A 13391-nucleotide genomic window follows, 5' to 3' on the forward strand; every position below is an offset into this window, starting at 1 on the left:
CGCCGGAATCGGTTTTCGTTGCCTTGAAAAGTCACGGCGCGGGCGTGCTCAAACAAAAGCTAGTCATCCGCCAAATGTTTATTCGCGCGACACGTCAGTGAACGTTTAGTAAGTCATTTACATATTTTTTTGATTGATTTTTCAGGATCCTCTATCATGAAGAAGCAAATTCAGTTGATCTCGTATGTAAAAATATCGCGCGAAATTATAATATTAATCGAAAAATATTCTCTACCATATTCCGTGAAAAAAAGGAAGAGTATTTATATCGTAATTACGTACGAACGTGTAAGAAACTGATGCATAGTATATCCCGCGCGATATACGGTACATAGTTGCAAATACGGTCATTGTACACGCGTGGTCAGTGCTTTCCACTCAGATGTAGTAGTGATGCGGTTACGAGATCGACTTGCACCTTACGTAAAACGTAATTGAGATCGACTGATATATACCGATGTTACCTCGGTACTCGAGAATACGGTGGAAACCAGTTCCTTTTCCGATTATATCTACTATCGTCTCCTAGATATCACATTATAGATAGAATCGCAGAGAAATCTATTTAGAAGCCGCATATATCATATATAGTTTTCTATGCAAAGATTACTGTTACGAGTAACAGCGTTTGGTAAAGTGAAAGAAGAAGAAGACTTGAAAAATTGAAACAATCGAGTTCTGCAACTTTATTGAGGTGTTAATGGATCTGAATTTTTCACGTAAGGTTTATTGCCAGCAATAAAAATATCATGTATTCCTCTCCGCAGCGGGATCTCCCTTTTAGATCCACCGGATATCGGCGTTCACCGCGTTTCCTATTCCCGCGAGAGGAACGGCCGGGCACGGAGTCGCCAGGTGCGCCGATTCGTCACTCCCACCTCCTCGGCACGGCTTGCCTCGGCACGGCTCTCGATGCCCGCTTATCCCTCTCGGAGAGTAGCCCGTTCCTTCCTCTCCTCCTTTTTCACCGCATTTTTCCTTCTTGAGGCCAGAACACCGCGCGATAACCCGCGACGAACGGAGGGAAAGTCCTCCGCGGTGGTAACGGACAGTCGTGGCCAACCAGATCGTGAGATTCGGTCACTTCGTGCGGGGTGTCGCGCGCTGCAAGGTGAACGAGTCGCAGCGCGGTGCACATCGTATATGCAGATCCCGCATACGGTTTCAATGCAATTCTGCACGAGGCGATCGTTTCTCCGTCACCGAGTATCGCCAAGTGCCGATCGCCTGGAGACTTCTCTCGCGCGTCTCAGTGTCCTCCTCGTCGTGGCCGTTACTATCACCGTTACTGCAGCGACCGCGAATGTCCGAGCTGGTACCGGCTGCTGCCGCGGACGATATGCGTATCTTTGTACGTGCGATAAGTGCGGCTTCGGCGGTGATGTTGAAATAAGCGCGTGCGGCGAGCGATTAGTCAGATCAACGAAACGATTATTCCGTCACGACCACGCATCCTTTCGCGGTTGGTGACACCGGTGACCGAGCGTAGGAAGAAGAAGTACGAAGAGGTTGCATCCTGCTCGGCGGCGTCGATCTCCGCGTGATCTCCGCGGAGGATCGGCTTCCGGTGTGTGCGGTGCGCAATCGCGAAAAATCGGTCTCTCGAGCCGCGACGAGCGCTTAACGGGAACCCAAGCGCAGGAAGTGCTCCAGTTTCATCGCGGCCTGCAACTCGCGCACGACTCGGAGAAAGGCACAGTCCGGTGACGGCGATTAGGCACGAATTCCGGTCGGGTTCGTTAGCTCTTGGTGAATTCCCGTGACACGGGCGAGCGAGCAGGTGGAGTGCCGCATTCGCGGCACGTCGATCGAGGGGAGACTTCAACGCGTGTGCAACGCGCATCCGGATTCGCCGGGTATTGATTCGCGCATCTGTGAGTAAAGCGTAGTTTACGAAATGCGTCTTTAATCCTGATTAACAGTGTGTCAGTGCACAAGTGTAGCCGAGGAAGAATTAGGCAGATAACATTGTGCGTTGTACAATGTTCTCAAATCTCAAATTGCTTTCTTCTCTGCGCTACTGGATAAAAATGCTGATCAAGATTGAAAATGTTTTATCTTTACAATAAATATTACGAGCGCAAAATATTGCCTATAAATTCCTATACAAAATCACCACAATATTAGTAAACAAAACATATTACTCGATAATAAAATAGCATGGGTGCGTAAATTATATTTATATTATTCATCGTGTTTCGTGAGTCAAGTATTGCTGATTTCAAGGCCGCTTACAAGCGTTATGATAACACAAAAGCTCCGAAATAATAAAGTTCTAAATTATACAGAAATGTATTACGGAGATAGAACATTGGTGAATGTATTAAGTATCGACATATAAATTATATTCGATACTGTAGTTTTAATTTTAATTTAAACTACAGAAACTTTAGAAAATGCATGATCACGGATAATGATTAATTAATAATTCACATCGAGAGATAACGAGTACTTTCCTGCCTGCATAAAATATACTTCAATTATAGCAATAAAAAATTAAAAATGTTTACTCGGATATTTCTCGACTGTGTGATTAGGTAAAAAATTAAAAACGTTTACTCGGATATTTCTCAGCTGCGTGATTAGGTATATGATACAGCTGTTATTACACACAGAAAATTCCAATAAAACGAATTTTCGGATTGCGTTTGCTTCGCCGGAATTCGCAGACATTTGCAAGAATACGCTTAAAGTTTAAAGTCACGGAATGCATGCAATGCACTTTATTTCGCGTAATTTGATCTACCGGCGCGTGACTGATGAACGATAAATATATACATATATATATACACGCGCAATTTATGAATTATAAATCTTAAAATTTTATTTTGTTTTATTTGCCACTAAATTTTATATCAGGACATCCTTGTGGAAATATATTCAGCAGCGTTGTATTTTTCTATTTCACGAGCGTTCCACTTTTCAGGCCGAATATGATGCGCATTTGAAATAGTTCTATGCCTTTTTCCACACAACCATGCTATGTTGTGTAAGGCAATGGCAAAACAAGTTTCGAGGAAGCATTAATTGCTGCCAGTACAGTTGCGGTCGTGCAGTTGCGTTTATGGTTTCTTGTAGATTCATAATCTTCTGAGAAGTTTTTGTTCCTCCGTCAATCATGGAAATTATACAAAATGCGTCACACTCAACATTTCCAAGTATATAATTTGTTTAAATAGCGTTGTGTGCTTAGTATCTCAAAGCTAATAACGCTCGCTATTATACAATGGATGACAAGCTGTACTTTGATATCAAATTAGCTAAAAAAAGGGCATCAATTTTTGTCTGACACTATCAGCAGCGGTATTATTACGATGTTAATATGAACTTTCCCTTATTAACATAGTATCACGTTGTAATCTTGTATAATTTTCGCTTTTCGTCTAATTGCGTTCTTTATAAAAGAAAGCAGTTGGACAATTATACCTACATCTAATTGACATGTTCGAAAACCATATGTGTTCCCTCGTAAGCCGCTTTATCGCGGTTAAACGCTTGAAAGTTATTTACGCAACCGATTAGAGAGCGATCCTTAATTCGTACACAAAACTAAAAGTGCCGGAAAATGTCTGAAACGTTGAAAAAAGTGGGAAAAGACACGGACAAAGCGAGAAAAAGATCACTAAGCAAGGCCTCAGTTGTATTAAATGAAAAATATGTTATTATAAAGACTTTATTTTATTTGTACGAATTTATTATCTTTTTCAAAAAAAACATTAAAGGGTTCTCTTATGTTAGAAAATGTATAAATTTTTAAATCATCAAAAATCGTGTATAATACGTTGTCTCACTTTTTTCTCATTCCAAATCTTGCAAAATACTCAATTATAAAACAATAAACGTAATAATTGCAGCATGTGATTGAACGAAATAATGATTAATGCACGAGTATGTACGATACTCTCCTGCCTGCATAAAATATACTTCAGTTATAGGAATAAAAAACTAAAAGTGTTTACTCGGATATTTCTCAGCTGCGTAATTAGTTACATGATACAGTTGTAATTACAGAAAATTCCAACACACATTTGCACACGTTATTTATGTCGTCCAGATTTACGTCGTCCGTCTCGTTCGCAGACGTAATCGATTATCATATAATCAGCTACTCTATTAGCTCTACCACGACTGAAATCACCGGGTTCACGGTCCATTTGAAAACGTTGGAAGGCTGTGTCAATATAGTCTCGGATATGGGATGGACAGAGGGACTTTCTCCCGGCGCTTTCTCCATGCAGCGGTTCATGATCGAAGAGATACCCGCGTACATACCGTCCGAATCTTGGGGATATTTATGATCATAGAAAGCCACGTTTGCTCTTTATTCTGCAATATTACGAAACCTGTAAAAGCGCCTCGGTAAGCAAACTTTCTGCGGTTTCGCGAACCCTCGCAAGACCTTCGCGAACGTGACCGAATTGGTCAGCGCAGTTATTGTTATAAATATCCAGGTATTATCTAAGTAACCAGAAACATATTTCGAAATACCTTTTTAATAAAACATTTGTGGACAAACTGACACACATATATACAATTTTCGCGCAGAGTAAAAATGCGTCTTAATTATATTAAGAATTATATTGAGAAATATACGATATTTCTTCGTAGATATCATATTGTATAATTTTTTTATATATTTTTAGATAATATATTCAAGAAAATTCCAACAAAGTTTCATGCATAACTGTCTTTTTACAGGGAAATGCCGGCGTTGAGGCTCTGCGGACGAAAATGGTTGGCCGCAACCGACGATCTCGTGTATCCCGGGTTATTCGAATTATTTATTCGCATAGTATGGTGAGTTTATCAATTAACGAAGAATGTTGATCGTAAAAATTTCGATTTGATATATTTCAGATATCTGTCGTTTTAAAATTCTATCAAAAATCAATTTTCTTGAGAAATTAATTAATTAATTTTAAACCCAACTGGAGTTTTACAATTGCGATATTGACGCTATTCTCAGCAACAAAGTCTTCCGTAGATGCATGTCTCGTGATCGCAATTATGCGGATTATTATTCCTAGTTTATTTTTTATAATCGACTGTGTTTTACAGGTTGATTCTTATAGGGATCGCCTGTATAAAGTATTACGAGAATACGTGGAACTGTCAATTGGGAGGTGAATTAGTGCGCGCGTACCTCCTAGGTGAAGCGGTCATGCTCGGTATCGTCACGCTTTTAGTACTCGTCATCATCAGGCATAGCGCGAAAGGAGCTATCATGGACACGCATGCCCGACGCTACGTTGAACCGCTCCTAATGATCAAGTAAGCAATAAAAGTAAACCAGCGTCACGTCAATCAGCTTTCTAGACCAATCATTTCTAGACCAAAATGATTCCCATGAAGCGTAATTCTTCCCGAAGAATTTCTTCTCAGATCATTTCCTCCTCGATTTTATTTCCGCCGTATTCGTTCTCATGCTTCAATATCCCGTTGACTATACAGCTGCGACTTATTCATTTGGCCTCGATAAGAACTTGCGTAAGTCGCATTAATTATTTATGCAAGGATATCGATGCTGCTGCCGGAGATTGGATGGAACATTTTGGGTACCATGTGGATTTTCGGACAGAGCGTCGAGTGCAATCACGAGCAGTATTCCATCACCGTCGTGGAGGCCTTGGTGTTCTTCGATTGGATCCTCATCGGTCTCAGCATCTTCGGCCTCGCCCTGGTATTCGATCCGATCGGCTCCTTGGACAAGAAGCAGCTGGAGAGCTCCGTGGAGCACGGCAAGGTCTCCCGCATCTGGCTACGGCGATTCAAGTTCCTGTGGTGGATGCGCAAGGACGAGAGCGCGAACGAGACCTTTCAACATGTCGCTGGTGAGACATAGGTACGGCTGACCTACGAAGAGGTCCTGCCGCAGGTCCGAAACTGGAACGCGTTGCTTTCCATCGGGAACCGAGAACGCGAGAAACTAGGATCGGTTTGCCCGGCCGCCTGGCGATCGATCAATCAAATCGTTGATTTCTCCGTTCTGGTTTTGGTGCTGGTGGGGCTTTCTTCTCGACGCGTACGTCGCTCTCTCATCGCTCGGAGATAGCGATTACGCGACCGCTTTGTAATGCACGTGATTACTTTGGTAAGCGGTAATGAATCTTGATCCGCTGCATAATTACCAACAATTACCTGGCGCTGAGCGCTGAAAAGTTGCCATGACTAATCTGAATCACTCTGACTGAAATATGGCTCAAGTCAGTTAACTACTCTGTCTTTTATGTCACCGTCGTATAACAGAAAGCACCGAGAGAGAGAGAGAGAGAGAGAGGAACAGAACGGCTTACTTCTTTAATAATGCAATTTCTCATGGATAATGATGACACGAATGTGTGTGCGCAGGTCTTTTAACCGCGCTGTTCCGCGGTACGGACCTGGTCCCTTCGGACGTGATGGCGGGATGTATTTTATTGAGGGTCCGACAGAAACGCGAGACTCACGAATTACGAAGACTGAATTTAATCTCGCGTCCAAAATACACCTCAGGTAAGCGATTTATGATGCATTTATTGTTGGAAATAGGTATATGAAGATGCGCATATGGTAAACGTCGGCTGTTAATTGTGAAATATTTGCTGTCTCCGTGTTTTATAGACAGCAGCGTGATCTTTTCCAACACGCCTAGCTGGATGTCCTTGGAAGCTGCTCATTACTTTTTGCAACTCTCGATCGCTTCCTACGGCTGGCTTTTCGTCATTTATCAGCATTTATGTACCGGCTGTTTCCGCTTAATACGGGGCATGACGTGCTGCGCTTGTTTCCGGTAAAAGAATATAACGTAAAGCTTATAATATCGTAATTCCTTTTTCCATCATTTTTATCATTCTGCAGAGTAAATAGGTATCTTTTTTTTCTCCACAGACGGAAACGTAACGTTATTCTGGACGACAATTGTTGTCTTTGCTATCTTTCTGGCGTCAAATACCTATCGAAACTGTCTGAGGAGGACATCCTTTTCGCTTCCTTCAAGAATCATTTATGCGAAGTCTGTATATGTCCTTCTAAACTGTCTTCTCGTTACTTTTGCGCGATTTTAAGCGTAACTTGAAATCTTGCAGATACCGTTCTGCGTAATAGCGGATCACAAAACTGCTAGTATTGCCGTGGTCATACGAGGTTCGTTATCCTTGCGGGATTTAATCACCGATATCGCGGCCGCATCCGACTCATTCGAGTGTCCTGGCGTTCCTCCCGGCAGCACGGTCAGTGATCGTTTTATTTTCTCCCGCGTGGAGAATCTTCGATTCTAAATTGATGTGATACTTGCAGGCGCACAAAGGCATGATAATTGGAGTTAAAGTAATCTTGAAGCAGTTGGAGCAGTACAAGGTTCTGGAAAGAGCATTCGCCACGTATCCCAATTACCATTTGACGATTACGGGTAAGTGCGCTGCACTCAACGGCACTGGGCGATCATTCGCAACATAACTGTAAATTCTGCAATGAAGTAACGCGCGTTTGCAGGTCACAGTTTAGGGGCCGGTTTAGCCATTCTGCTGGGATTGCTCATACGTCCTCGTTATCCGGACTTGCGCGTCTACGCGTTCGCTACGCCTGGTAATATTCTCTTAAAATTGCTCACGCATATAATTAGCATTGGACGTTTCCAGCAAGATTAATCTAGCGGGACATCAAAATTCAGAACCAGGATTAATAAAACTTCGAATTCCGTGTCGGTTATTGATTAATTCTGTCTGTCATATAATCTTTTTGTAATTGTTCAAAAAGCTGGACTGCTCAGCAGAGAAGCTGCAAGGATCACGGAGGAATTTGTACTGACCATAGGGCTTGGAGATGATCTTGTAATGCGGCTCAGTGTGGAGAGTATAGAAAACTTGAGGACGTCATTGCTGACAACCCTTCGAGCCTGCCGACTGCCCAAGGTACCCCGACAAGGGTTCGTGATTCTTGAATGATTAAAAAAACTTGAATCGCTTCAATAAGAGCTTTCGTGGTTTTAGTATAGGGTAGTGCTGAACGGATTTGGATACGCTCTATTCGGCGTGCCCGAGAGGGATCTATCAAAGACGTGGAAGAATTATAACATAATTAATACAGTACCGGCTCACTCGCCTTTACTTGTGAAGTCCGTCAATGCGGTAAGAAACATAGTAGCTGCCCTCGTCATACATCTCGCACTGTGATTATATGCTATTATTAATTTAATATGCTCTATTCATCCTTTTGCAGGATAGCAAAATAATCGAGCGTGACATAACGAAAAGAAGGTATTCCAAAGTGAAACTGTTTAATGCCGGTCGTATACTTCACATAGCAAGATGCAAACTCGAGAAGACGGAAGGCAAGAGGTGCGTTCCTCCCCAAACATATTAGATATACCTCCTCATTTGAATATTAAATTATATTGAACTCGCATAAAGTAAATAAAGTAAGCTCATATCTCTGAAAAAGTACTCAGTTTAGATAATGAATCATATTTTCACAATAATTTATTTTTCCTGTTAATACATTATAAATGAATCACATAAATTTACATTCATGGCAGAGTTTGAGTAACCATGCAGATATGTTAATTAGCGCGTGTCTGCTCACTGCTTTCCTCGTATTTTACGCACAAGCAACGCATATATAATTTCTTGAATGTGCTATAGCAGGAGATAAAACAAGACTTTCATGTATCTTAGCTTAATGGACTTTTGTTTGATCTTTATTTTTGGCCCGGCTTGTCTGGACCAGTCTGCAACGTGTTAATGAAATTTGCAAGGTCTAGACAAATTTAAAATTCTTATGAACTTACATATGGTAATGCTTTCCATGGAATCGTTTCCATGGAATATAAAAACTCTATTTGCACATATATTATTTTATATATTTTACGAGTAACGGTATAATTATTGTTTAAAATCTCCATTCTATTTTTATATTGTATTTTTTATTTAATTAAATAATTCGATACGGATAAAGAAAAGATATATCTATCGACATTTTAAGTAATATTAATAAGATATAACTTTTTTCAGCAAAAAACAACTTACAAAGGAAAGAAAATACGAGATGAGATGGGCACAGGCGGAAGAATTTGCAAAATTATCGGTAATGCCACGTATGCTTCTGGATCATTTGCCGGAAAACATAGAGCGAGCCTTGGCCACGTTACTGGAGCAACAGAATGATATACCTTATTACTTTGATCCTTAGTGTAATCCAAAGAAATGACTTTTTAGTTTTAATAAAAAGAATTCTCTCAAAAGATCATGCAAGTTATTCTTTCTTGCATTTATTTATTTCATAATTTTATTATCGCTTATAATTAATCATATTAATTCTTTCTATATTATAATTAATTTTTTATTTTCTTTATTATTTTCTTACTTTTTACTTATTTTATAATTAATTCAATTTTATTAGTGCTTGTAATTAATCATAAGTAATTCTTTCTAGATTATAATTAATTCTTTATTTTCTTTATTATTTTCTTATTTCGATATTATTTTAATCATTTTCTTTGTGTGAACAGTCATATTATTTATTTCTTTACTGAACAAGAATCGACATTCGCAAACGCAAGAATTACCGACGTAAATTCTGGTACGTTATTCAAAGCTCTGCGAGAGAGGTCTCTGCGTTCTACACAGTAATCGTCGAGTTTATAATACCATCTATGTACGTTTGAATCCACGGCAATATTCCTATTCACTGTGCACGTATGACCGCAGTCAAAAATGCGGGTGAGCTGCAATATTGAATGTTACAATTTATATATTTATATATTATAATAGTTCTCTCTTACTCGAAAATATTATATTTTATATTTTATCTTAGTCTGTTCCGGAATGGCGGTAAAGAAGTACATACATTATATCGAAGATTTGTTTATGCGGTCTTGGAGAGCTCGATACATCGAATCGTACGATACATCGGCACACAACGGTCGCGCGGAAATCATACCGACGACTCGCGCGAATTCGTTGGTCTGTATTGATTTGTTTTTGTTTGCTCCCGATGAAACGTTCGTGACTTCCAGAGTTCCAGTCAGTTCATTGTTAATTCGAAACTGTTGAGGTGTATGGGAAGCTCCCCAAAGTGTGCTGGTATTTGGCGAAGTATGCGCGTTAAAACTAATGCAGACGTTAATCCTCCGGATTGCGTACAAGAGAAAGGACATGTAACACGACAGTCTTCCTCGCCACGATCAGAACACGAGACCAACAGCTCGAGTGAGAGCGTCGCTTATCTCCAAAAAACTATTAATGACCCAACAAGCGCCATAGTTCAGGATCAAATTAAAGCAAATACAGCGAAGATGTTAGTAATGTTAGCTAGCGGTGAACAGAGATTGATTACCTTTGATCTACCGACCGATGATTGCACTGTACACGATCTATTAGAACAGGTATGTAGCGAAAACATTTCTAGAAATACTGCTTAAACTTTACAGATTGTTGTAGTTAAAATTAAATCGGAAATAGAAAATATTTCGGATATAAAATAAAATAAAATAAATTATAATTTCGAATTTAAAGTAATATCATTTACTTTCTTTGCTTTATTTTTTTCTTTAATGTTGATGATAATAGATGTTAATAACATTGCTTAATATTTGATATAAATATGATATGTACGTGTGTACGTATGCATGCGTGCTTGTGTGTGTAAAGTAGATTCTCTATTACATATTAAGGGGGGAGCCTGCTTTAGAACGCTGAAAATAAGGTATATTTTACGAATTGTTTTTGGAGAAACTATACAGCGGATTATTATAAAACTTTGATGCATTTATTAGTACATGTTTAAAGATAAAAAAAATTATTTTTTCATTTGAATATATCGCCTGTAGAGGTCGTCCTGGAGGCATCTTAGTGCAGCCGGCATTGTAAATTGGCGAGCATTCTCCTGCCTCCAAATTTCGTCTAAACTGAAAAATTGAAATGTGTTCTCGTTATTTATGAATTCCCATCGTCGATGAACCAAAGAGAGAAGAAAAAAGTTGAAAAGTGCCAAAATGGTGGAGCTTCGAACACAAAAGTACGATTTTTAGGCAAAGTTGTTGAACTTTTTCATGCAAAAGTAATTGTTTAACTTAATATTTTTATGAATATTAAAGGTTCATCGACGATGGGAATTCATAAATAACGAGAAAATATTTCAATTTTTCAGTTTGGATGAAATTTGGAGACAGGAGAATGCTCGCCAATTTACAATGCCGGCTGCACTAAGCTGCCTCCAGGACGACCTCTACAGGCGATATATTCAAATGAAAAAATAATTTTTTTTATCTTTAAACATGTACTAATAAATGCATCAAAGTTTTATAATAATCCGCTGTATAGTTTCTCCAAAAAAAAAATTCGTAAAATTATACCTTATTTTCAACGTTCTAAAGCAGGTTCCCCCCTTAATAATATTCAGGTTTTTAATTTTTCTTGTGGAAAACTGTATAAATCAAATAGTTGCAATTGTGTGATATTTTAATATAAGTATTAGCCACACAATGAAAATAGTGAAAATGAATATTTTGATAATCTTTTATTGTTATATACAATATTTTTAGTTGAGCATTTCGTCTGGTTGTGAAACAGTAGTCTCCTTGGTGGATGATCCTACACTAGGTATAAACTACATAGTGGAGACAAATGCTGTTGCATTTGGGATAACCCACGATAGCAGTGATCATAGTGATTGTAATTTTTCTCAGGAAACTGTAAGCTCTAAATTTAAATGTCTATATATGTTACTATATATCTGGGATCTTATTTTCTGGAATTTTAAACTTGGTAATATTCATGTATTATCGAAAAGTATGATCACATCAATATTTGAAAATGTCACCTATAATATCTCACATTATCTAACACTAATAAATTCATAATTTTAAGTAATATCATTTACTATATGCCAATTTCTTTGCTTTAATATCGATGATAATAGATATTATTACTATATTTTCTTAATATTTGATATAAATGTGTGATATGTGTTTATATACATATAATAGATTCTACTTTATATTAAATTAAAAATATATATAAGTGAAGTAGAGAGAGAGAATAAATGAATGAATGAATGTGAGTAGATGTAAATAATGTAGCTAATGGCAATCCATACAAGATGCGATTGTGTCATATTGCTGCAATCGATGAAGATTCTGTAACATATTAAGGAAGTTTAAAGCACATCACTGTGAAAACAAAGTATGCTACAAGTACGACGTGTATCATGTTATTGCTAGGCGCCTATTTTGGTCAAGGGAATGCTTGCTCTCTGTCCACACTGCGGCTACAGTTCACTTCACTTCAACCGATGTGAACGATGTAATACAAAATTAACTGAGGAAGTCAAGTCGATACCCATAGAAGAAAAGAAGGCGACTGGGATGTCTGTCGATGTAAGGATTATGACTGAGACTATGCCAGAAGACCAATATTATACTTACTAGCGTACTATTTAACTCTAATAACGCGATCGATCGCGTGACCGATGAGTCGCTCAAAAAAATTAGATTACTAAAATGCTCTTATTTCAGCACAGCTGTTAAGAAACTTAGAGAAGAACTAGTCGTATAATTGAAACGTTATTCCATAATATATCGTTGCTATATCATTACAGGTCATATCGAAAGCAGTTTACAGCGCTCATCTTGTACTTTTGTTTCTATCAAGAATTTTTTTTATCATTATTTTTCGTATTAATATTTGTGTATATATCACGACTGCATATCTTTGCAGATGTTCTATAAGAAAAACAACGAGCGAAAATTGGAGAAAGCAGAGCGAGACGGTCCCACGAGCAAGCGACCCAAAGGAAAGGGTAAAGGCGCAGCTTCAAAACCAAAGCTTATTCATAAAGAGCCAGGTAACGTGTTTGATAGTAACGTGTTTTATACGCACGAAATATGCATACGTATAATATTAACGATTATTTTCTCACTTTTTAGAATGTTTGACGATATCGTCCGACGAGGAAGAAGAGGGCAGGGCTAAAAAAATAGGAAATATAAATAGTGATGCAGCCGTAGGCAATGCGAATAACACTTTTGACGAGGAAGTGGATACAATTTTGGATAAAGAACCAATAATTACAAACAGCACGGTTTCTAGTTCATATGATGAAAATAGTAAGAATAACGCAAAAAATTTCATAAGAAATTTTGGTCAGTCAATAAAGTGCGCCTGAAACGCTAAAAATAAAATAATTGCAACAATTTCAGGAATATGTGATAATGAAAGCTTTTTAGAGAATAATATACCTTATTACTTTGATTTTCCTTAGTGTAATCCAAAGAAATAACTTTTTAGTGTTAATAAAAAGAACTCGCAAAAGATCCCGCAAGTTATTCCTTCTTGCATTTATTTATTTCATAATTTAATTTTATTATCGCTTATAATTAATCATATTAATTCTTTCTATATTATAATTAATTTTTT

At 38.3% G+C, this 13391-nt stretch overlaps 2 protein-coding genes across 3 annotated transcripts; both read left to right on the top strand.

The window, feature by feature from the left end:
- The first annotated feature begins 907 nt into the window (after positions 1-907).
- Positions 908-9217, top strand: LOC105277201 (sn1-specific diacylglycerol lipase beta). Of its 2 annotated transcripts, none has more exons than XM_011335404.3 (14): positions 908-1874; positions 4699-4797; positions 5059-5271; positions 5515-5831; positions 6349-6492; positions 6601-6769; positions 6868-6991; positions 7065-7208; positions 7276-7387; positions 7471-7563; positions 7735-7889; positions 7968-8105; positions 8197-8315; positions 8988-9217. In XM_011335404.3, the coding sequence occupies exons 2-14, from the start codon at positions 4703-4705 to the stop codon at positions 9163-9165; spliced, it is 2001 nt and encodes a 666-aa protein (XP_011333706.1). In that variant the 5' UTR covers positions 908-1874; positions 4699-4702; the 3' UTR covers positions 9166-9217. The 2 variants fall into 2 exon arrangements, with proteins under 2 accessions (XP_011333706.1, XP_011333705.1); XM_011335403.3 differs by lacking the exon at positions 908-1874 and adding an exon at positions 4081-4359.
- Positions 9218-9595: 378 nt separating this feature from the next.
- LOC105277204 lies at positions 9596-13247 on the top strand. Its single transcript, XM_026968364.1, has 6 exons — positions 9596-9695; positions 9790-10360; positions 11519-11668; positions 12197-12352; positions 12693-12819; positions 12902-13247. The coding sequence occupies exons 2-6, from the start codon at positions 10034-10036 to the stop codon at positions 13138-13140; spliced, it is 999 nt and encodes a 332-aa protein (XP_026824165.1). The 5' UTR covers positions 9596-9695; positions 9790-10033; the 3' UTR covers positions 13141-13247.
- Positions 13248-13391: the final 144 nt, after the last annotated feature.

This window comes from Ooceraea biroi, chromosome 3 (assembly GCF_003672135.1).
Source record: "Ooceraea biroi isolate clonal line C1 chromosome 3, Obir_v5.4, whole genome shotgun sequence".
NCBI lineage: Eukaryota > Metazoa > Arthropoda > Insecta > Hymenoptera > Formicidae > Ooceraea > Ooceraea biroi.